At 37.6% G+C, this 25,560-nt stretch overlaps 1 protein-coding gene across 1 annotated transcript; it reads right to left on the bottom strand.

Moving 5' to 3' along the window:
* Nucleotides 1-232: 232 nt before the first annotated feature.
* astl3b.1.L (astacin-like metallo-endopeptidase 3 gene b1 L homeolog) lies at nucleotides 233-22,628 on the bottom strand. Its single transcript, XM_041573932.1, has 16 exons — nucleotides 22,523-22,628; nucleotides 21,187-21,214; nucleotides 20,338-20,388; nucleotides 19,945-20,001; nucleotides 19,651-19,710; nucleotides 18,087-18,221; nucleotides 17,868-17,985; nucleotides 16,153-16,331; nucleotides 14,162-14,243; nucleotides 11,112-11,236; nucleotides 10,194-10,309; nucleotides 8,743-8,968; nucleotides 8,441-8,559; nucleotides 6,760-6,973; nucleotides 730-798; nucleotides 233-276 (listed from the first exon to the last, which is right to left on the bottom strand). Exons 1-16 carry the CDS (start codon nucleotides 22,595-22,597, stop codon nucleotides 233-235), a joined length of 1,698 nt encoding a protein of 565 aa, XP_041429866.1. The 5' UTR covers nucleotides 22,598-22,628.
* Between the last annotated feature and the right edge of the window lie 2,932 nt (nucleotides 22,629-25,560).

Genomic DNA, 25,560 nt, shown 5'->3' with positions numbered 1-25,560 from the left:
TTGTTTTATATTCCTAAATACCTAAAGACATTATATTTTTCTCACAAACTTTTTTTTTTAAAATGTATTTTTAATATTTCAAAAGAACCATTATAAGTACTTTAGTTCCATAGCAATTACCGGTATTGTGGGAGATTTACCACACTGATACAGCCTGTTGATTTTAGAGACGTCCAGAATACTCAGCCCATTCCTTTGCCCAAAGATGTGTCAGGTTTGGGGACAAATGGTTCTATGCTGCAAGGACAGCATCAATGAGATGATGCGGTTCTTGATCTGAAAGAAAAATAAAACCTGCACGTTTGAGATCTGGACAATTTTTTGGCCAGATATTGATTGATAAGGTCTGTTGGAGGGGCCCATACACGGGTAGATAAACTGCTGAAATGGTCTAAAGCAGGGGTGTCCAAACTGCGGCCCGAGGGCCATATGTGGCCCAGGATGGATATGAATGTGGCCCAGCTTGAAACTCTCAGTTCCAGAGGAAACGTCATAATAATAATATAATAATAAATCTATTTAATATCCAGATGTCCAAGATTCTAGTGTATAGCTCCATCTTGTTATCCAACTGGTATTGCAGTTCTTTTCGGTGTATTTTCTTTACTTTTACAAATCAAAAGTGTTTGTGTATTTCATGTGTGGCCCCCGGGCAATTTTTCTTTTTTCAATGTGGCCCAGGGAAACCACAGAGTTAGCATGATAACAATATGCTGCATTTAAATTTACCCTGCATCACGGAGGAATATTCAAGTCCCAGGTTCTCTGTGTTGTAATTGTCAAAACTACTTTCATAGCCTGTAACAAGATAATATATTGTAATATATACAATGCTTGTATTCTATTCCCATCTACTATGCTCTGGTGATGTGCATTTTCTACTTTCATTTACAGTCAGTGTCATATAAACGGGGCTATAGGAAAAGCTGAGAACATCCCCAAGGACCTATTCTCTCATTAAGAGGGAGGCAGAAATGCAAGATGAAAGCCTGTACCACTTACTTATAGATACAGAGAAGTTCCAAGAAGCTCTTGTTAGATCATGTAACCTTTGGATATTAGAAAAATAACGTGAATGTGTAGGAAATGCCAGTATAAGTCATCACATGGTTTGTATATACATAACGTGTATTACACATTCTTAGATTTTTTTTTTAACTGATTTTCACTTCATCAATTAAGCTAAGAAGAGAAGGGGAGAGTAATATACTCCCATCTTGCTCTCATTTTATTAGTTACTTTTATTTTTATTACCTTTAGTTTGTAAAAGAGGAAACCATTTTTCTTCATCAGTTGTATAGTAGTGTAACGTATATATTGGAATCTTTCATCAATTATTTAATTGACTAATTGAAAGTGTTTAATTCACGGGTTCCATATTTTTTTAAAAGTACAATTTTATAAAAAAAAAAATCACACATTTTTCGTGATTTTTGCATTCGGAGTTTAGTAAATAACCCCCTTAGTGTAATTTGGGAATTGATATAACTGGCAACTGCTAGAGCAGCAGATACTATTTTTTGTATTGGTTTTAGGTTTGCTTTTATTTATAGAGAAACTAAAAGTTGGTAAAAAATAAAAAGGGTTAATATCAATATAGTTTCAAACGGTTCACTCAGGAAGTCAGCCAACACGCAGAGCTTGCTGCAAAGTGCTTTTATTCACAACATGTTTCGGGCTAAGCAGCCCTTTATCAAGTGTAATATATAATATAGCCCTCTTCTGCTCAGCGCCGGGCCAACCCAGCCAGGCGCCCCAGGCAACCTGGCCAGCCACAGCACCGGCTGAGTGCTTGCTCTGTTGTGCATGCGCGAAACTGTGCTATGGTGCGCATGTGCGGAACTGCGTTATGGTGCGCATGCGCGAAACTACACGCACATGCGCATTATTGAAAAATATCCACGGCAGTCGGGGAGAGACAGGATTGGACAATGGGGTAGGCAACAGAGCAGGTACGTGCCTGGTGCCCCCCAGCTTTGCACCCTAGGCACGTGCCTACTCTGCCTACCCCTAGTTCCGGCCCTGCTTCTGCTACTGCATGAGATCTAGCACGCCTTTTCTTGTGTATGGTGCTACAGGGGTCCCTCCACCCAGGGTCAGGACAAAATGAACTGTAATACCCCTCCCTGGGAAACTTCTCTCTGATTCACAATCACACACAGGGATATGGTTGAAAGGTTTATTTGTAAAACACGGTAACTTGAAATCATATGCACAATATGGATCCCTTTAGAGTCTCTCTGTGTAATGGGTGCATCCAGTGTTTACTCACAACTTTCAGGATGAGTGTTTACAGCACCCCCAGAGGTAGCATGCCTGCCTTTGGTGCACAATACCCACGGAATACAAATCTCACAGGGGTCCCACACTCCAAGGATCTCTCTATCCCTGAGCCTACCCATTCATTTTCAATGAGGCTGAAAATCTTGACTGTTTTCATAAACTGGGAGAAACAATTCCTGTTGACTTCTATAGACAATTGCCAGATTTTGTTTGCTTTTTTTTTTTCTGCAGACTTTTTGCATGTTTTTTCTTTGATAAATTGTGATTATCAGAGGTTTCCAAAAATACTTTTGCGTATATTCACATTTGCATTAATCACCATATTTTTTTCTGGAATTATGATTGCACAAACTTGAACTTTCCTACATCTGCCCCATAATAATAGTGTCTTCCCTGAGTACTTTGCCATTTAACAGATCTCTCAGTCGGCTCAGAATCCATCAGTCACCAATAAACTGTTTAAAACTTCTAAACAGGTTATGTCTAATAAAATATTATACCTATAGTGATGGCAGAATTTATTCGGCAGGCATGGATTTGCTGCAAATTTCCGCACTTTGCCACCAGCAAATGTTTTATGAAAACTGCGGAGAAAATTCCCTGTGGAAAAATTTGGTGCGAAAAAACAAAAATTGACGCGTGCATAAAAATTGTCGCTCCTCAAAATGACTTGGATGCCCGTTGACTTTTATCTTGGATAAAAGAGTTGCGCGTATAAAAATTGTTGCTCACTTCAAAATTGTTGTGCGTAAAAATTATTTTGATCCCCATTAACTTCAATGTGTTTTGCAAATTTTGGCGGAGCTTCACGAATTTTTTGGAAAAACGAAACTGGACAGATTTGCCCACCACTAAATACCTACACACTAGCCATTAGCCAAAATGAAATAATCCTTTTGATCTATCGTGGATAAGGAATATGGTTGCTTTTAGACATGCTTATTTACAGAGAAGGCGTGTTTTCTGCATTCAGCTGGAAAGAGTCAGAAGAAGAAGGCAAATAATTCAAAAAGTATCAGAAATAAATAATGAAGGCCAATTGAAAATTTGCTTAGAAATGGCCATTCTATAGCATACTCAAAGTTAACTTAGAAGTGAACTGCCCCTTTAACAGTAATGTCATAAAGTGCATTTTTCCACAAATGATATCTATTGGATAAATATTTTGGACCAGATTCAATTCAGTGAGAAGCTTTATCATGGGAAAACTCATGGATGAGATTCAATTTAAGATGCAATTCAATTCAGAAAAACTTCTCACATTTTATCACGCAAAAACTCTATTGAAGTCTATGGGAAAAAACTGGAACTGAATATGGAGAAAAGTTTTTTTTTTTCACTGAATTGAATCTGGCCCTTTATGTGAAAAAAAAATCTGTTGAGATGAACGACCCTTATTTATCTTTGTGGGTAAAGTTGACCATAAATGCACTACTAAATTTATAAGAACCAAAATTTAGTATCATTTTTATTGCATCTGTGCCTGTCCACTGATCCTGACCGTCATCTGTGTACAATAGATAGTGCTCAATTTGGGGGTCAAGCAGGTTTTAAAATATAATTTTGCTTGGCAAATGAGTGGACTTGCTGCTCAGAACAATGGAAAGTCTGGCTATAGTGTTATCTGTCCTAATATCTGTCTGATCTAATATAAGAACTATTTATGGAAACTGGAATATCTATATAAAATGATTGTATATTTTTAGATTTTTTTTATTTGTCATAGTAATTCCATTTCATCTGTCCACCCTACAAATAGATATACAAGCACAGATCAACTATCTTTTCATACAAATAAAAAAGAACAAGCTAAAATATCTGCAGAAACAAGATTTTATTTTGGGGAGAAATATATATATATAGGTTATATCCTTTTGTGGATTTAATGCAAACATTGTTTTAGCCAATTTTTCAAGTAAAATAATCTTCTTAATCTCTGAATTTCACGCACATGGCTTCATGATGATGCATTCGCTGAATTCAGCAGATTTTATTTAGTTTCCTTCACTGCAATGGGAAATAAACATTAATTAGCACTTGTAAAGAAAGAAAGCAACTGAGATGGCTAAAATGTTTTTTTGTATTTGTTTATAAAATTGTTCATTGGTCACTTTGGGGCCCATTTATTAAACTTTGAATTTATCTGGTCAAGGTTTTCAAGGGGAAAACTTAATTTTTTTGCAGAAAATAAAACTTAAGCTGCTAAAAAGCCAAATCCTAAAATACTCCCTCTTAAGCCTGTCAATGTCATGTAGAAGTCAATGGCAAGATGTCCCTGAAATTATTTCTTGACATCGTGATCCACCATGGATAATCAGATAAAGTTTTTGCAGTGACAATTAAATAAAGTCGAGTTTTTGGAGTGTTTGATTGATGCTCGATTTTGCTGCAGCATTTTTTCATTCCACATTTTTAGAGAAAAATAATTGATAAATTTGTGGAAGGGAGTATGGTTGACTTTGTTTTAATAAAAAAATTTGATTAATTCAAGTTTTAGTAAATAACCCCCTTAGTGAACAAGAACAAGTTTATAAAAACATTTTGGCCATCTTCATTGTGACACTGAATATGGTTGATACTGAAGGGATGGTGACCATGAATAACTTCTTTTTTGGAGCACTGGCCGGAAGCAACTGGGCCTCCTGCCAAGAAGAGAAATGTGCAGTATATCTGTTATGTGCTACACGGTTGTATTATACCTGTTAACATTTTTACCAAATCGGAGGCACTATTTTAGGCTTGTACGGTGCACTTTGGGAAACAAACCTGAGACATTGCTTTGTTTGAAGTAACATTTGATCAACTGAAACAGCTATTTGCAACATCATAACTGGTGCAATGGAGACTCCTTTCTTTTCTAATGATAAGACTTACTTCTCTGCTTGTCTGCAGTCAGTTTGCTGCAAATCTGTTTAAAATATATTATATGGGTGTCATAAAAATACTGCAGTAAATCCCAAATCAAATTTTTATTCTAATCAGGGGCATAACAAGCACATGCCCTGCCAGAAAAACTTTCAGAGGCTCGACATGCACAGCTGATCCCACTCACAACCCCCCCATTCGCAACCCCCACCACAATCTGGCACAGGCAAGAGTGCATCAGTTAGAAGAAAAAAAAGAGCAGCAAGGGTTGCTTCCTCTATAATTAAACCACTGATTCTAATGAAATAAAGTGCAAATGTGATTGGTTCTGCAATTTGTTCTTCTTTACATTTATTACAGATGTAACTGGGGGATCTATAAAGATTCTCAGCAGCAGGTTAGTCTTAATTCCTATTTAAAAACACTGGGGGTCATTTCTAAAGTTTGCGCAGCGCATATTTTTTCACAAATGGTTGTATTGCCCATGTTTTTTCCTGAATGCTAATATATTGCACTGCTCTGCCCGTCTTTCCGTTTTTTACGAATTCGCATTGTGAATACATTTTCGCAAATGAGACAGGAGTTTGCGCAAGCACACCCAATGTGCAAGGTTGTTGTGCACGAAAATAGCGTTGACAGTAACTTAAATTCGCACTTTGCAAAATATTTTCTCCGCCATCAAAGTTGTGGCGTAATTCAGTCGCAGAGTGTGCACATAAATATTCGCAATTTGCGATTTTTGACATATTTAAAAAGCTCTAATAGACATTTGCATTGTGAGTAAAAATTCTCAATTCTGTTTGCACTACACTTATTCAGCTTTTTAAATATAACCATGCACAGGGCAAATATATTCACTTTGTGAACCAATCTGCCGTCCGCAAAGTTTATAAATGACCCTCACTATGTTGACTGTCAAGAAAATTATCTGAAGTCTTAAAGGCCGATTTGTCAATTTTCAAGTTAAAGGGGGTAAAGAAAATCATGCAATTTTTTTAAAAAAAAAACAACAACAAAAAAGCTAGAATGTATTAAAGGAAAAGGAAAATTCACCAGTAAACCCTCAAAGTAATGCTGCTCTGAGTCCTCTGTCAAAAGAAACACCACATTTCTTTCCTTCCATAGTGTACACATTGGCTTCTGTATCAGACTTCCTGTTTTCAGCTTAAACCTCCAGGGCTAGGGCTTGAGCATGCTCAGTTTGCTCCTCTTCCACTCCCTGCTGTAATCTGAGCCCAGAGCTATGAGTGAGCAGAGAAATTCAGGCAGGAAGTGATGTCACACCAAGAAAATATGGCAGCTGCTAGCCTAAACAAACCGAGAGCTTCTAGAGCTGTTTACTCCAGTATGGTAAAGCATTCTACAGAATAAATATAGTGTTATAGCTTGCACTTTAGTGGCTAATCTATTGGCAATAAACTGCTTTCCTAGCTTTCCTTTTCCTTTAATTGTATTTCCATATTTCACAGTATAAAAATACAACTACAAATGATTAATTGCATTGCTTCATTAGTTCAGTGAGGCTAAAAAAATTTAAACTGTTTAAAAAACACATACACTTCCCGCTGTTGCGGTTACATATACATGACATATAAAGACTAGAATTCTTACCAAAAGTATATGTAGCACTAAACCCTCTGTTCACAATAGAAATATCACTGTGGAACTTGATCATCATTGAATTTGATATTGACACAAATCTGAAGGAAAATTGGATAGAGCCACAGTAGGGATACTGAGACTGGGTTGTGTTGTAAATAGTCATAGAGTCATACATGCAGCCGCGGGAATTCTCAAGTTTGAAGTCGTTCATATTCAGAGATATCTGTGGTTCAATAACAGCAAACACAGGCATATCAAAATGATAAACAATATTTTGTGTTACAATAAAAGAAATATAAATATATATATTATGAATATTGCTGGTTGTATTGCTTTTAGGAATCCATCATCTGCCTCTAAAGGGCCAATTTATGCAGGATCTCTGTTTGGTTACTTAGCATTAACATTGGTTACTACGTAGTAAAAAAAATACCAAATCCTAGATTTAACAAAATCAGGACTCAAACTCAGAAAAAGCTTATCCAAAGCCCCATTAACTTGCGTTGCATTTATTAGATAAATGGGTCAGTTCATTATATGTTCTGCTGACTGTCAGGAGACTGTTATTAACTGTGAAAACAAAACATCTGTATCATCTTTTTCCCTTTCCACGTGTCCTCTATCTATAATTATCCTTTTCTCCTCTCATTACAAATACATACCAGTTATCAGACAAAAACAAAACAGGCTAATGATAGTGGCAGATATCTGATGGCAGCTTTCCACCGATGGAGACACACTAGTGACCACTTGATACTGTGCCTGCCTCTTGCCATTTGTTTCAATAGCAAATCCTTCCTGTGAGCAGTGACTATCAGATGCAATTAAAGTGAATAGAAGGGAAGCATAAAGCTAATACCAGATGATGTTGATTCTAGGCCTCCAGAAAACCGCAGGCCAAAGAACCAGCCACTTCGGTGGCATGAACCTTTCCATGTGCCTGCACCCAAAATCATTGCTCTTGCCCAAGTGCAGGCACATGGAGCTGATTTCAGGTGTGTATGCATTTTAGCACTAAAATCCACTCTGTGAGCCTGCACCATGGCCAATGCAATTGCTCCAGGTGCAGGAACAGGGTGATACCAGCAAAGGAGCTGATCCTTGGGTCTGTGGTTTTCTGCAGGCCAAGGATCAGCCCCATCTGGCATAAGCCTTAGATCAGCAATGTCTAGCTTTAAACATTCTTATATAGTTATCTAAATTCTTCACCTTAATGTTTTTCATTCCTACTGCTTATGGTTGTAGAAGATGTAGTTCATCAATATATTTAGTATACAGTGCTGCTATTAGAGGGGAACAGGCTTCATGGGCCCAGTGAAACCAGGGGGCCTTGACTGCTGTTAAAGTGGCAGTGAGATTTGAATGAAGCACACTGTGCTGATCTGGAGCATGGCCAGGAAGACATATAGAACCCCTGAATTAGGTACAACAATGCTGCTCTCATAGGTGTGAATGAAGAAATAAGCAAACAAAATATATAAGAAAACTATCTTAGTTTTTCAAGTAACTATATGTGGGATTGGAGGAAGGACCAGAGCATACCATCAACCTTTCCTCTGCTTCCCTCTATAGATACATTTTAATTATATTCCAAATATTGACCCCCTATTGTTGTAAAAATGTACAGCACTATAGTCAAGTAGGCACTAATATGTACAGATATCTATACAGTCATAAATACAATACATACCTTGTAACCAACAGGGGCTGTAATTGTCCAGGTGCAATCCATTTTAGTATAGTAGTTTTCAGGGTAGTTAGGAGAAGTGAAGGTTTTATTTGGGGCATAGAAAGCACCACCACATGGAACTGTGCAGAAATAGCAAATACAACATGAGACATTACAGTTATATAGTTTAAAACACGTTCACACTTTCAGTTCCTTCCAATCTACATTCGACTTCAGTGAAAATTCCCATTAAATCAATTTCATGGGCAATTATTTACATAATCAATGTAACTGAATATTCTTCTTAAAATATACACACATACCTGAGCTGTAGGTTGCTTTGAAGCCAGTCCCAGTAACTGCCCCATCACTGACAAACTCAACCAGCATCTGGTTAGTGGAGGCAATCTGTAGAGGGATCAGTCCAGTACCACATGCCCTGTCCACTAACATGGGGGATGTCTTAGTAGGACCATCATAGATCCTAATGTAGTCGGAGACACAGCCTGGAGCTGATTGGGTATCAAAGGCTTGGAACTGCAAGGTCACCTGTAGATAAAAAAGAGTAAACTTGCCAAAGACTAACATAAAAAATAAATACATAATATTGATTTTTGGGTGCTCTTTGTATCACCCCTGATAATACCGATACTAATAATGTCCAGCTTATACTGCCTCTTATAATTAACTAGTCTTGTTTTAATGGTCCACATTCTAAGATGTGCCAAGGTCTCTCTGTCCAACGAATGAAGCACCGTTCCATTATATCGTGGATGTCCCTAGAGTTTGCTGAACCTCTACTGTTGAACTATTTTATGAATGATCACCCTTTAAATAAAGATTAGTAACAATACTTTATTTCTAACACATCTTAATGTTTTGTGTGGTTCATTAACCCAGGGATTGTTTTATCATGTGATAACAATGTCACATTTAAAAGATTTGAATTAATAGGAGGGTTTAAAAGATTTAATTTATCGCTACAGCACAAGATCAAGAGTAAGCTCACATTTATTGGGGTTTAATATGGAGTGCCGTTGGAGCTCAATGATGCTGCTGAGCTCTAACAGTCCATAGAGTAGAATGGTGTTCGACTGCTCAAAGCAAAACATGTTGACAAAATGACATGTATCTGCTTTTCTAATTGCATTAAAATGCTTTCCTGCCAGGCTTTATTTTCTACTGGCTAATACAGTATGTCCCAACCCTTCTTATTACATAGTCTTATTACAAGATGTGGAGGCCTATTTATCAACAGTCTTATTTTCATGGTTTTCGAGGTTTTTGAAACCACGACTAAACTCACTTTCTCTAAAACCTCTAATGTCATGACATTTATTCAAAAATCCAAACATACAAAAAAAAAGTACGGATGGAAAAAGTTGCAGAAAAGTGATGAAATCAGCTTTGTCGCACAATAACTACGACTTCACATAAAAGTCAGTGTCAAAAACACCCGAAAACCTCTAAAACCCCAAATCAAAGAAAAATCCAGTTCCAGTTGTTATAAGGACATTTGCCATTGACTTCTACATGTTTTCAACAGGTTTTAGCTGGAGTATTTTCATATTTTCAGAATAGTCACAGTTATGTCGAAAATAAATTCCGAAAACAATTACTTTTTTCTGCAACTTTTACAGATTTTTGGTGTCAAAAAGGCTGATCCAACAAAGTTGCTTCTTATTAAATCCTCACTTTAGTAATCGTTTTCCAAAATGGTTGGAAGTGCTTGTTCGTGTTACTGTTGCTTTAAACAATTCTGGAATTTCCATACCTGCCCAGATGGAGTTCTAATTAACCAAACACAGTTGGTATTATGAGGGTATGTAGAGGGGTAGTTGGCAGAAATCATTATCCCATTGGTGTTAGAAAGTAAATTACTGCACACATCTGAAAGGTAACAGGGAAACATTTTATAATTTAACATAATTACATTCCAAAGTCTTTCTGTTATATAACCCTCTCTATTACTATGAAAGCCTGCAGAATCTATTGAACCTTTGTGTATTTAAGATTTCTGGATTGGGAGATCTCTTTTTCTGTTGTTTCATATTTCAAAAACACAAGAACATTTATAGTTTCTATTTGGTTGTTGTTGAAACAGAAACAGCCCCCAGAATAGATATTAAAAACAATTAAACCCCCATATATGAAAAAAGTCCCTAAATTTGCCAAATAGCAGTAACCCATACCAACCAATAAGATGTTTTGTTTTAAACTGGTGACTAGTAAATGCTGGGCAAACTTAGGGGAAGATTTATCAAGGGTCGAAGTGAGTTTAAATTCGAAGTAATTTTTTGGATACTTCGACCATCAAATGGGATACTACGACTTCGAATTTACTTCGACTTCGATTCGAAATAAAAATCGTTCGAATATTCGACCATTCGATTATCGAAGTACTGTCACTTTAAAAGACTTCGACTTTTAAAGTCTTTACACATCAAATAAAAATCCTTCGATCCTTCAATTCGAACGATTAAATTGTTCAATCAAACGATTTTTATCTGATTGTAGGATAGCCAAATTCGGTGAAAAAAGGTCAAATTCGATTTTCGAATTCGACGTTTTTCAATTCGATGGCCGAATTTCGAAGTTTTTTGTACTTCGAAATTTGACCCTTGATAAATCTGCCCCTTAGTACTTTTATCACATAACCCCATAAATTCTTTAATTATTGTAGGAGACTTACCACACTGATACAGCCTGTTAATTTTAGAGACGTCCAGAATACTCAACCCATTCCTTTGCCCAATGGGAACAGATGGGTCAGGCTTGGGGACAATGGTTCTGTTTCCATTCTTACTGAATGCATCCCTGAGATGCAATTAAGAGAATTTTTTAAGATTCACTTTTAAAGGTGAAGCAAAATAACAATATGGTAAATAAGGAATGCTCCCATACAGTATAATGTGTTTTTATGAAAGTAATAGTGTAGCTATCCGGTGCAATCTTATACATTTATATTAAGGTCCTTATATTGGCTAATATACACCAGTATTTTTTTTTTTTTAAAGTTTTTATTTTTCAGTTTTACACAATAAAAAAGCATAATGATAGAAAAAGGAAGAAGGAAGAAAGAGAAAGAAGAAAAAGAAAAAAGAGTAGTCTCAAGGGCTAACCTGTACCCTACAGGATGCGTTCAACACTTGTTTTAACATCTGTAACATCCCACTGGACCATTTACCTTTCTTGGGTCATTACCCAAGTCCCCCATACCGCATCAAACTTTCGGGGACACCCTCTAGCAATATATGTACGTTTTTGCTTAGTAAGGGAGTCATTTATCAGCTGTTTCCAGAAACTTAAGAGTAGGTGCAGTTATTGACTTCCATTGCAGTAAAATCACTTTTTTAGCATAGTACAGAAGCTGTAAGTAACATAGTTTCTTGTGGGAGCCTATTGTAGAATCCATGACAATACCAAGGAGGCAAGTAAGAGGAGAACGGATATTGGGCAGATCAAGGTCTATAGCCATATACTGTAGTACCTCAGTCTAAAACCTTTGCACTTCAGTGCATTCCCAAAACGCATGTAAATAAGTACCAACAGAGGTTTCACATTTTGGACAAACATCAGAGACTGTAGGATACAATTTGGCTAATCTATATGGAGTGTAATACACTCTATTGAGAAATTTAAGTTGTATAAACCTATCTTGCATTGAGATCGTTATCCCAGGTACTTGTTGAAGTGCATCGTTCCACATTTCGTCATCTAGTTCAGGAATATCTCTACACCATTTCTGTTTAACTTTTTCCAACGGGTTAGGGCATGCCTGCAGCAAGATTGTGTAACACCATGAGAGTGGCTTTCGCAGGTCTGCCTTAAGAAGATATTTTTCTAGAGTAGATTCTTTCAGTTGTATTGGACGAGTAGGGAATTGCACCAAAAAGGCATGTTTTAACTGAAGATAGCAGAAGATCATGTTAGACGGGAGATTAAATTCTTGTTTTAAATTTGGAAACCGTTTAAGATTCCCATTGTCCACAACATCCTTCAGTACTTTAACACCATGTATTGCCCAACAGCTGACCTCAGGGATAAGTTGAAATTGGGGCAGATTATTATTACCCCATACTGGAGTCCATACCGACCACACACAAGGAGTACCCAGCACCATGGATAGGGCCTTTCGAAAGGCACGTATTACCGTTTATACACCAGTATTAGTCTCAGACTGTTGGATCTATTTTCCCCTTAAAGGACCAGTAACATCAAAAAAAATTTTTTAAAAAATTCGTTAGTATACAACGAAAAAAACACACCAAGACGAATTAAACTTTAAATAGCAAAGCCTTTATTAAGAAATAACTTACTGAAACTCCACTTCCGGTCCTCTTCAGAAACGGCGACATGGCAACCATCCATTCTACGGCGCTTGATTTCTCCTCCCTTGCTGTTTCTCCTCCATGACAACTGTTCTCTGACCCGATCTCCTTCTCTTCTTCATCCTCCATCCTCCCAGGTGTCCAACAGCAGCAGTAGGAAGGCGATGTGGGTAGCCTCCCCAATGTCTCTACAAAAGGTGCAGTAAGGTAGAGGAGTGCAGACACGAGTGTGCAGCCTGCGGGGGAGCCGAGCTGAACCGGTACTTATACATCCGCTGAGTCCTGCGCCATGGAATCGCCATGTATCTAGAGACCAGCAGCAGCGGTATGGGGGTCGCCTTCCTAGGATCTCCATGGACGTGCAGCTTGTGGGGAAGCCGAGGCAGAACCCCTGCCTATACTTCCTGCGCTGCCAACTCCGGCCGGGCAAAAGGGCCAATGCAACTATAGGAGTCCGACCACAGCTCCTATCTCCGCTTACCGACACCTCCGTTCACGCCCACGGCCGCTTTGAAATTAAATAAGCGACGGCTTCATTATTTGTGACCTCTTCCCCTGACCCCGTGTTTGTCCATTTGTGTGTCACGACCCCGTTTTGTTTCACTGATCACTCTGCCATTCATCTCGCCCATCGGATCCCATTCATGGACAGCTGCTGCCCGTTTAACAATCGTGCAAATTGTTTATTGATCATTAGAAAAAGGTTATTGTAAGCGGGGACTGTTTAACCCGACCCCCTGCACATAAACCACTCGTTGGGGTCGGCTGGGCTCATTTATTCCTTCCAGATCCACAACCCGAATTAATGACCAGTAGCGCTGGCAGCGCAGGAAGTATAGGCAGGGGTTCTGCCTCGGCTTCCCCACAAGCTGCACGTCCATGGAGATCCTAGGAAGGCGACCCCCATACCGCTGCTGCTGGGCTCTAGATACACGGCGATTCCATGGTGCAGGACTCATCGGATGTATAAGTACCGGTTCAGCTCGGCTCCCCCGCAGGCTGCACACTCGTCTGCGCTCCTCTACCTTACTGCACCTTTTGTAGAGACATTGGGGAGGCTTCCCACATCGCCTTCCTACTGCTGCTGTTGGATGAAGAAGAGAAGGAGATCGGGTCAGAGAACAGCTATCATGGAGGAGAAACAGCAAGGGAGGATAAATCAAGCGCCGTCGAATGGATGGTCGCCGTGTCGCCGTTTCTGAAGAGGAGCGGAAGTGGAGTTTCAGTGAGTTATTTCTTAATAAAGGCTTTGCTATTTAAAGTTTAATTCGTCTTGGTGTGTTTTTTTCGTTGTATACTAATGAATTTTTTAAAAAAAATTTTTGATGTTACTGGTCCTTTAACTTACTTACTGAAACGCTAAATACATGTTGGCTATAAGCCCAGTTAAATAAGCTGCAGTTTGCCTTACCCTGCATAGTGCATCACTGAGGAATAGTCATATTCAAGTCCCAGGTTTTTGGAGTTGTACTTGTTAAAGTTATTTGCATAGCCTGTAACAAGGAAGAGAAAATGAATACTGTTTAGAATTAACAGGACTGGGAATAATTTGTGCAATATTTGTCTCCTATGTACATCTTCTAACCTCTTGTATATTCTCCATAAGAGATCTACTGATGGGAAGTATATTATACAGTATATAATACACAAAAGCCATGAATATCCTGTAAATTATATCCTTATAAACGGTGAGTTCTGATGTCATTTCTGTCACATGACTCACTGAAATTTGTGTATTATAATAAATAAAGTACCCCCAGTTGCAAAATATGAGGATATTAGAAGTTACCTCAGAGTTCCATGACCTGTATAAAAACACTCGGCCTTCGGCCTCGTGTTTTTATATGGTCATGAAACTCCTCGGTAACTTATAATATCCTTATATTTTACAAGAGGGGGTACTTTATTCACTATATTATAAATAGGGCTGAGAACATCCCCAGGGACCTATCCTCTCGTTCAGAGGGAAACTTGAGGAGGCACAAATGCAAAGTGACATGTCTGCACCACTTACCTTCAGATATTCTTTCAATAAATGGGAGCTAGAGAGACTAATACTATGATTAATATAATCTTGGAGGAACCTGTAAGTATTATGGTGATTCCAAATGAGTAATTATAACATTGGAAATTATTTCCCATATGGACATTGAGTATGTCACCATTTAGGATTATTTCCAATTGCAAAACTACATGTGGGGGCAGATGTATCAAGGGTCGAATTTCGAGGGGTTAAATCCCTCAAAATTCGACTGGGGAATAGAATCGAATAGGCAATTCGGGCGAATTTATGCACTGGCGAATAGTCGAATTGGCGAATATTCGCCAGGCGAATAGGCGCTCGATCGAATATTTGCTCGAAGGATTTTCATTCGATCGAATGCCTTTTTATTCAATCAAAAACTTGGAAAACAAGCCTATGAGACTTTCCCATAGGTTTTTAAAGCAATTTGGTAGGTTTTAGGTGGCGAAGTAGGCAGTCGAAGTATTTTTAAAAGAGACTATCGAATGGGCGAATAGTCGCAGCGTTTTTGCGCTCGATTGATTCGAATCATTCTACTCAGGCGAATTTACGCCAATTTGATAGTCGAGGAGCACAAAAAACTACTCGAAATTCGAGCTTTTTTTCCCTCTATTCATTCACCCAGGTTGGTGAATGGGCCCCGTGGTGTATGCCCCTGTTTATTCATGTACAGGCATACGATCTGTTATCCAGATGGCTCCTTGTACTTCTTCCCAACTTAGATAAAATGAATCCTTATTGAAAGCAAAACCATGTATTTCATGTTTGAATTATTTTTTAGTAGACTTGAAGTATTGAGATGCAAATTATGGAAAGATCCCTTATCCAGAAAACCCCAGGTCCTATACCTGTAATACATTTTACATTGAAAGGTCAAAGGGAGCTGATGGTGTTCCTATATCTGGATGTGTTAAAAATATGAGAAAGAAGAAGTCACATCCAGTTTACCTTTTTTGGAAAAACACCAAATTGGCCCATTAGGCTTGAAATTAGTTACACTGGGACATATCAGTAGCATGTTGGGGGGGGGGGGGGTTACAGGGGTGGACATATTTTGAGTCAAAGAAAAATATACTTGATACATAAATTGCACCCTTTGGCACCTCATATACTGGACCCAACTTATTACAATATACACATTATGTGGATTATTCCATTTGTCAATTTATAATATTTACTGTATTTAGTACATAAAAGTGATTAAACTGTAAACCTAGTGTAGCTCTGTTAGTTGAGGGGAAATAGTAGAGAGAATCTAGTTTCTGGTATGCTCAAAAGTGTCCTAACTTCTTTCCGTGTTGCACTTGAGGAAATATTTGCACCTCCTTTTCAGAATGTTGAGAAAATATAGATGAAAAAGTATGATTTGTACATGTTACCTGGTATTATATTTTCAGTAATAATAGTGACATAGTCATCCCGGTCGCTCCTGCTCTGCTCATGGTAGAAGCCCAGGGCATGGTTCAGTTCATGCTGGATGATCCCCATGTACATGCAGCCATATGAAGCCAGCTCCACAGTTTGAGCATTTCCAAGTCTTCCAAGAAAGGACGAACAACTGCAGAAAACATTTGCTGAGTTTCTGTTTACACATCCTCAAGCTATTAAGAAAACTGACAATATATTTGTTACTGGAAGACATACTTAATTACCAGCGACAAGACACGATATCTGACAAAGAAGCATGCCCCCAAAACGTTACAATTTAATTAAATACGCAGGGATTTCCCCGCTTGCATTGTGTCCTGTGTGCCGGTAATTTCATCTTCTAGTATATTGGGGGGAGCTGTTCCCTTTTACTGTGCACCGGACCATCACTGAATTAGAAGCCAAGGTGTGCTGGTGGGTTATGTATTGAATATATTTGTTACTACCATACTTTTTTAGATGCATTACACCCAAAAGCAGCCCAAAACACAAGGCCGTAAACCAATTTCACAACTGAACTATTAAGCTGGATAATCCAGAGTGACTCCCGGCAGTTTGATATTTTTATTAACATTTTTGGAACGGCTTGGCACATTTATCAGTGTCAATTCGTTGGAATATGTTTGCTTACTTTGACTGAGGGGAGTTCAGCAGCACTATACTCTACAATCATACTCCCAAACTAGTATTTAAACTAATGAAAGTTACTATATAGTGAAAGTTAACAGGGGCTTAAAGGGGTTGTAAACCCAAAAATAAAATGTTACCAATGATAGACACATCTATAAAGAAGGAGAAGCATCATATAAAATAGCAACTTGGCTGTAGGAGAAATGACTACTAAAATCTTTTTCAACGGCACATCTAGTCAGGACCAGGAAATATCAGGGCATAGACAGATACTGCTTTCAACAGCAATTACATTTATAAGTAACTTGAAACTTGAAGTTATGTATATTGGAAAGGTGTATTGGTAGATAAGTGGATAATGACCTATAAATACTAATTGCAATATATCAATTCAATCGGATTCAAGTTTTGCAAGACAATTTTTTACCTGGCCAATATATACAATGTATGCAGAATTACACAAAAGCAGTAGACAGTGGATAGAAGATAGTTATAAGCAATTTTCCCTAAGGAATTTGATCATGGTGAGCGCAAAGAATTGTCAAGAAGGATCTAGAGAGAACATTGGTCATACCATTTAACCAGATAGCATATAAATTAGATTAGATGGATAGATGATAGATGGATAGATGATAGATGGATTAGATAAATAGATAGATTAAAATATAGATAGACTAGATTAGATAGATGATAGATGATAGATAGATAGATAGATAGATAGATAGATAGATAGATAGATAGATAGATAGATGGATTAGATAAGTAGATAGATTAAAATATAGATAGACTAGATTAGATAGATGATAGAGAGAGAGAGAGAGAGAGAGAGAGAGAGAGAGAGAGAGAGAGAGAGAGAGAGAGAGAGATGATAGATAGAGAGATAGATAGAGAGATAGATAGATAGATAGATAGATAGATAGATAGATAGATAGATAGATATAGATAGACCATTGATTTATTAAACATGGTGTATTGAGAATTTAAATAAAATTGCATTGTCTAATCCTACTACCTACTTAGATGCTACATAACCTACCCATTGCCAGAAATGATGTTCAAATAAGCTACTTCTTTTGTCCTGGGTACAAATCTCACACAGGTTAAGCTTTCATACTCCTGCATGGCAGACTTAAATAAAGCCAACTGATTTGCACCTGGATGGGACACAAATAACATTGCCAAATGAGATGACATAAGATATTGATGAATAAATACATTGCTTGAATAGTAGCAAAGTAGAGAAGAAGGAACTTACTATAGTTGAAGGAGAAGTTGTAAGGTACAATGACCGTTCCATCTACAGATTTAGGCCAAAGACATGAGGTGCAATTGATGGCACTACGGCCTTCATGTCTGAGAATGTCTCCTTCGTAAACGGGCATCTTAATTCCTGTATCCAACATTAATAGCCAAACTATTTATATCCTGTTACATATATATTTCAACACAGTCCTACAGAATTGTACCACAATATATACACTCTGATGCAAATGTGTATTCCATTTTCAGTAAGTGTTACGGTAAAGTGATGATTGACTAGTTGGCACAGCCATTTGATTTTACTATTACAAAGTGATGCTTGATCTAAAGTAGTAGCCAGGGGACAGACATGTACAGTACAGGTATGGGACCTGTTATCCAGAATGCTCGGGACCTGGGGTTTTACGGATAATGGATCTTTCCGTAATTTGGGTCTTCATGCCTTAAGTCTACTAGAAATTCATTTGAACATTAAATAAACCCAATAGGCTTGTTTTGCTTCCAATAAGGATTAATTACATCTTAGTTGGGATCAAGTACAAGCTACTGTTTTATTATTACAGAGAAAAAGGTAATCATTTTTAAAAATTTGGATTATTTGGATAAAATGGTGTCTATGGGAGACAGCCATTTAGTAATTCGGAGCTTTCTGGATATCGGGTTTCCGGATAAGGGATCCTATACCTGTATAATGTAGCTGTGGTGTAACTGTCTATTGCCCTATGAAGGTGGGAAGTGTTATGCTAAACAGGGCATATTGTGTATTGAGTCATATGAGATGGGGTTGTGCCTCATATAGAGAAATATAATAAAAAGGTCCAATATTTGCTCTGTTGCAGTTACCCATAACAACCAATCAAGTGTTTGATTTCAAATGTGTGAGCAGTAAATTACATTTCCACATCCTGTATTGGCAAGTATTTGTGTGAAAGTTGCATGTTTGTATGCTCTTCCTTATTGTACACAATTCTGTTGGCCACAAATACTATGATAATAATAATATCATACATTATTAAAGCAATTTACTCAATCATTACTCAAGATTTTATGTAAATTCTGTTTTTCACTAATAAATATTTCACTAACAGGGGGAGGTCGATACATGAAGTTGGAAAAAAATCTGATCAAGCACAATAACATTTCTTAATTCTTTTTTCAATTCCTAGCAATTTTTTGTAAAAAATCTGGAATTAGAAAAAAATGTGATCATGTTAAGTTGCAGTTCAGTTAAAATCACAGTGTACCATATTATTCTAAATGAGTTTATAGAAACGGGACTCTTTTAAGAATCTCCATAAATAAAATTACTTTAAAGTTAAAAATGACACCTCCCAATAACTTCTGTAGAAGGTCAACAGGTTGTTTTTGCCAAACTTTTTTTACATTTGAATCTCATTTGAAAGATTTTTTTCCTTCAGAAAATAGAAAATGGAAATGATCAAAAAATGGTTTCATTATTCAATTTTTAATTTCGATGCCGCGATTTTCTGATCTAAAATTTTAATACATTTGTCTGTTACAGTACATTTGCAATACCATAAAATTAGCAATATTGTTACCTTGGTTTACATGAGATATTTGAGTAAAGACGTCCACAGAGCCATTGGATTCTTTATTTCCTGGAAACACCAACAATATATTTTACTAGAAAATGATGATGAAAATATTATGCAAATTGTTTGTTCACAATATTCGCAATGGTTTATTAAGGTTATAGCAATTAGTAAGTAACTTAGAATTGGATTTTGGAATTCCCAGAAAATTAGCTAATATTTTGTTTATATTTTCATAACGTCTATGCAAAGCAGTTCTACAGTATGTTAGAGAGATAGAGATTTCATTTGTTGTCTTACCTAGTTTTGGTATCTCCGTTGCCCTAACAATACCTTTGGTATCAACTGCATCCTTTTCTGCTGGAGACATATTTGGTTAGATTGTAAAATGGTGCATGTGAAAAACCAAGAAAAGAAAATAAAGAGTGGTTTCCAATTTCTAAGAAAGAAAATATGAAAAGTTTATTGCTTGAACTTAATTGAATAATTCAAGAAATTGCAATAAGGAGTCAACTGAAAGAGATATTTCATTATAAGAACAAATTACATAAAATGGGGTGGAAAATCTGCTTTAAATTATTAAAAATTGTGATGAGAAAGAATAGGGCCATTAGTCTATGTTAGTGTTGTAAGTATCAATATGCTATATTACAATAGATAGCACTGCTTAGTTTACAGAATTTGTTCACATACCTGACTTTCCCAGTGCTTTGAGAAGATCCAGGACGGCTGATGAGTCTTTTTCTACTCAAGTCAAGAAAATATAGTTTATTGAATAAAGATGAGGCAAGAGAGGGCAGAACTAGACATGTAATGCCTCCTCAGAGTTTGGAACTGGGTAATAAAAAGCCTATCCCTTCTTGTACAGGAGGTGAATGGACATATATGGGGGTCGCATGAGACTTTCTTACACAGTGTTCATTTATGAAAGGTGGGAGATGTATTAATGTCTCTGGTGGGGCAGCCTAGAGACCATCACTGACATCACTGGGGTATTTTAAATGAGAACTAAAGCTTGACTTCAGAACTAGAAAATGCTCTACATTATGGTTTGGGCTTCTGTACCAGCCCAAGGCAACCACAGCCCTTTATCAGTAAAGATCTGTGTCTCCAAAGATGCCCCAGTAGCTCCCCATCTTCTTTTCTGCTGATTCACTGCACATGCTCTGTGCTGCTGTCACTTAATGAGCTCAGAGCCCACTGAGCATGTGAATGTCACAGACACTTTCCAAGATGGTGACCCCCTGTGACAAGTCCTGGATTATTGCTGCTATTGAAAAGCTGAAACTTTACACTAGAACAATACGTTCAGTAAAATATTGAATTTTTAGCCATATTAAGTTTTAGGGTTTAGTTCTCCTTTAAACAATTTTTCTTACTGTTATGATATGACATGGCCTTTGTTTACTTTATTCTAGCATTTGGAGTATTTTACTTCTTTCACATTCATTTCATTGCAGGGTATGTGACTTTCCATGCCACAGTGGGAGGGGAACAGAAGTTATCTTCTTAGTATGGAGAAATAAGCTGAACAATGCTTACCAATTATTTCTTGATCTGGAAAAATGATCTACAAGAGACAAGAATTCATATTTTGTTTTCAATGAATTGATCATTTAAAAGTGAATATTTGTTTTATGTATTAGACATATTGTAACAGTATCTGTGCGGCGGAGTCGCCAGCCGCATGGTCTGTCTTCCCCATAGCCATCTTAGGCCGCGCCAGTGTGTTTTCGCACAGGCGCGCTGGTGTAGTGACGCCAGCGCGCAAAGGCGCAAATTTCAAACAATATAAATAGCTGCCTAGCATAGCTAATGGTTGCCCATGATAGAATCTTGATTCTAGTGGTTCCTGAAGCCTTGTGCTGTCTGTTCCTGAAAGCTTTTATCTGTTATTCCGGTTTTGATCCCTGCCTGTTCCTGACAATTCTGATAACCGAATCCTGACCTTTGCCTGCATCTCGACTACTCTTTCTGCTGATCCCATCTGTTTGATTACCCTGTTTTGACCCTTGCCTGCCTGACGATTCTTGATATCTGCCTGCCTCGACCCAGCCTGTCTGACGATTCTCTTGTCTGCTCCATTTGTACCGTGACCTTCGGCCCAAAAGACTCTGCTAACAGCCGTGCTCCTTTGCCAGCCAGAACACCTCGCCTTGCACCCCTCGTTAAGTCCAGGTGGCACCCAAGTAAGCTGAGGGCTCCTCCCGAAGCCCAAAGGTGGTCACACTACTGGTGAAGCTGAGCCGAGACCAGGGTACTTGGCACTTGTTCTGGTATTGGGTGCCGGCCGTGACACATATACAGAGCCGGGCCAACCCGGCCAGGCGCCCTAGGCAACCTGGCCAGGCACGGCGCCGGCTTAGTGTGTGCTGGCGCGCATGCGCGAAAATACGCGCCGGCGCGCATGTGCGAAACTACGCACCAGTGCGCATGCGCGCAAGCGCATTTAAAACAGAAATTAGCGACGCCAGTCAGGGAGACACAGGGCCGGACATGGGGTAGGTGACAGAGCAGGTACGTGCCTGGCGCCCCCTCAGCTTTGCGCCCTAGGCAGGTGCCTACTCTGCCTACCCCTAGTTCCGGCCCTGCACATATATTCCTCTAACAGTTTATTCCATAGCTCATTCATTTCATTTTCAGTGACCACGCCCTCACCGAAGTATCATTACACTCAATAAATAATAATAATAATGAATCAAAAAACACAAAGCACAACTGAACTTTTATGGATACACCTTAGGCTTATGAAATACCTACTACTTATAACTGACTATAAAAACTTTTTTTTTTGAGAAGCAAGTAGTCTATTATGTAAGCCTTAAAATGTTCATGAAAGCAGAGTCAGTCCTGCTGGTTGGTTAAGTCACTGACTCACCTGTGCAGGGTAACTCCAAGCAGATCCTATGATACAGGCTAGTAGAATTATAAATGTTGTCTGATTCATCTTCATGTTGGATAGCTATCTCTCTCCTCTACAATCTCCTTGTTTTTCTATGTCAGTATCAGTTTCAGAAGCACCTTATATAGTTGACATTATCCAATGAGCAGATAGCAGGAAAAAAATAACCAAAGGTTTTGTTATGGTTTTTTCAAGGCTATAATCAAATGAGAGGTGTATGGAAGACAACACAGTTAATGATGGTCTCAAATAATGAACCATAAACCACCATACTTAATGCATTACCAATGGACATGGCAGTCGTCCTTATAAATTGTAAAACTAACACTAATGACATGATAATGACAACATCTCAATAGTTGGTAATTGTTTATTAGCTGTAATCAGATCAGATACCTTATATTAGGGTTCCTACTATATTATAGGATATGTAAATACAAAACATACAAAAAGCACAGTGTTCTGTGCCAATTCAGACTTTTGTTTTTATGTTCCATTCTCTTTGCCCAAAAAGTGTTGTCATTTTAACTAGGCATTCCATTCTTATTTCACATCAGCATTGCCAGTTAGAAACCTGGTAGTAGATTTACACATATATTATCACAATTGTGATTGGATAATTGCAGAGGACTTCTCAAACCTCAAAAGTCTATTGAACCGAAGAATCTGCTCGTAAGAGTAGTGAAACGTCTTCAATGATTACTCAGCAAGTCCAGTTGCTCTAGATTTACTTCTACTAAATGAGACAGGCAAGGTATGTGCAAACCTGAACCCGGAGTAGAGAGCATGAGTGCCCACATACCTGGATCTGCAGTCAAGTCTAGTTGCTCTAAATTTTCTTCTACTAAATATATCAGACCTGGATAAATGAAAACCTTCACAGACATCTTGCTTGCCTTCTACTCTCAGCAGGTGCTTCTCACTGGACACGGCAGTGCAAATAAAAATAAATATTAAAAGAAAAAAAAGAACATTGAAATAATAATTGGAAAAAAAAATTAGATGGGCCCCTGATCACACTTATTATCACTTAAGTTTAAGATGATATAAAATGTCTTTTTGCCCAATTCTTATGAATTCTACTAATAAAGAATTGTCCAAATGCTACAGCATGAAGTTATACAATCACATAGCAGTTTAATAAATTAAGAAATAATCAGTGGAAAAAAAACTAGGTGTGCCCCTGATCACACTGGGCCCCTAGGCTATAGCTAGGGGAGCCTGTTCATGAATCCACCCCTGGTTTACACATTTCACATTAACATTGCACTTTTCCCTGACGCAACAATGAAAAGGTCAGAATGCGAGTAAATTCAGCATAACATGTCCCTATTATGTGATAACTCTGCAAAACGTTCATGTATCCAACTTGTTTGACTCATGACTCGGCATTTTTAAATCCATAAATATTAAATACAAGAAAATAAAGTTACACTTTCAGTAAATTTACATTTGAAACAAGAAAGTCAAGGCTGAATTCAGAGAATAAAGAATTCACTGAACTAATATTTGTTTATGGGAAATTTCCAGCTACAATAAATGCCATTTTTTTCCATTTCAGTCACCATAGCAGCTGTTTTTCTTGAACATCTCATTGGTCAGTGATATTATTTTCATAATAGATGTATTGGATCTCTTATCTGGAAACCTGATGTTCACAAAGCTCCAAATTACATGAAAGTCATATCCCAATTTTAAGCAAATAATAATTTAGTTTTTTAAATGATTTAATTTATCTCTGTAATAATAAAACAGAATACTCTACTTGATCCTAACTCAAGGTGCATGAATCCATATTGGTGCCAAAAAAATATTTGGTTTATTTTGGGGGTTATTTACTAAACCTTGAACTTATCTGATCTTGCTTTTTTGGGGCAAAAACTGTATTTTTTTCATGGAAAAAAACCCAAATTTTTTGAGATGTATTATACCCCGAAGATGCAAAAAGCCTGAATCCGAAAATCTACCATCTCAGACGTATCGGGTTTTTTTCCCAATTAATTTGAGTTTCTTAATTAATAAAAAAAAAGGTTAAATAGGGCATGGGAGTTTGGTTGTGGTTTTTTAAATAAAATAATGAGATAAATTTGGATTTTAGTGAAAAAAAAACATATTGGACCTATGTACTAACAGTTGCATTTACTGTTTTTTTTTGTTTTTGGTTTTTTTTTTATGAATCTTTAAAAATGTGTTTTTTCTGTATTTCTTTAAAACTCAAAGAATTAGAGAGTTATAATGTGTAGAAACCAGGATAATACATGCAAAACTTTAATACATCAAAACTGTGCCAAGTAAAAGCTGTTGAGGTCCTATAGAAATCAGTGGGAGCTGCACTGGTCTTATTTGATCATTTTTAATCAATTAGGACTTTTAGAGGTTTTCTGTTGGTTTTTTTAGTAATTACAGGTATATGAAAAACTCACATTTTAGTGGTTTTTGAGGTTTTTGTATTTTTTATCGCAGTTTACAGTTTTATTTTTGTTTGTGCTTTTTATGACCAGGGGCAGCTGGGAAATTGCCAAAATGTCTAGCCCCATGTCAGATTTCAAAATTGAATATAAAAAAATCTGTTTGCTCTTTTGAGAAATGGGTTTCAGTGCAGAATTCTGCTGGAGTAGCACAATTAACTGATGCGTTTTGAAAAAAAACAGGTTTTCCCATGACAGGATCCCTTTAAGATGATGTAAAATGTATTTTTGCCTAATTCTTATTAATGCTACTAATAAAGATTTTTGTTACAGCATGAAGTTATACCCACACTATGGGGCAAATTTACTAAAGAGTGAAACGGCTAATGCTAGTGCAAATTCACCAGCGTGACGTCATTTTGTTACTTCACCGATTTACTAATGGGCGCTGGCGTAAATTCGATAGCGAAGTGGACCTACTCTAGCGCTACTTCGCACCCTTATGCCAGGCGAAGTTGCCATATGGCGATGGGACGTAACTACGCTAATTCACTAACTTGCAAATTTTACTGAACGTTACCTTTTGCGCCAGACTTGCCTTCGCCA

This window comes from Xenopus laevis, chromosome 8L (genome assembly GCF_017654675.1).
Source record: "Xenopus laevis strain J_2021 chromosome 8L, Xenopus_laevis_v10.1, whole genome shotgun sequence".
Taxonomy (NCBI): Eukaryota; Metazoa; Chordata; class Amphibia; order Anura; family Pipidae; genus Xenopus; species Xenopus laevis.
This window is presented reverse-complemented; position numbering and strand designations above follow the sequence as displayed.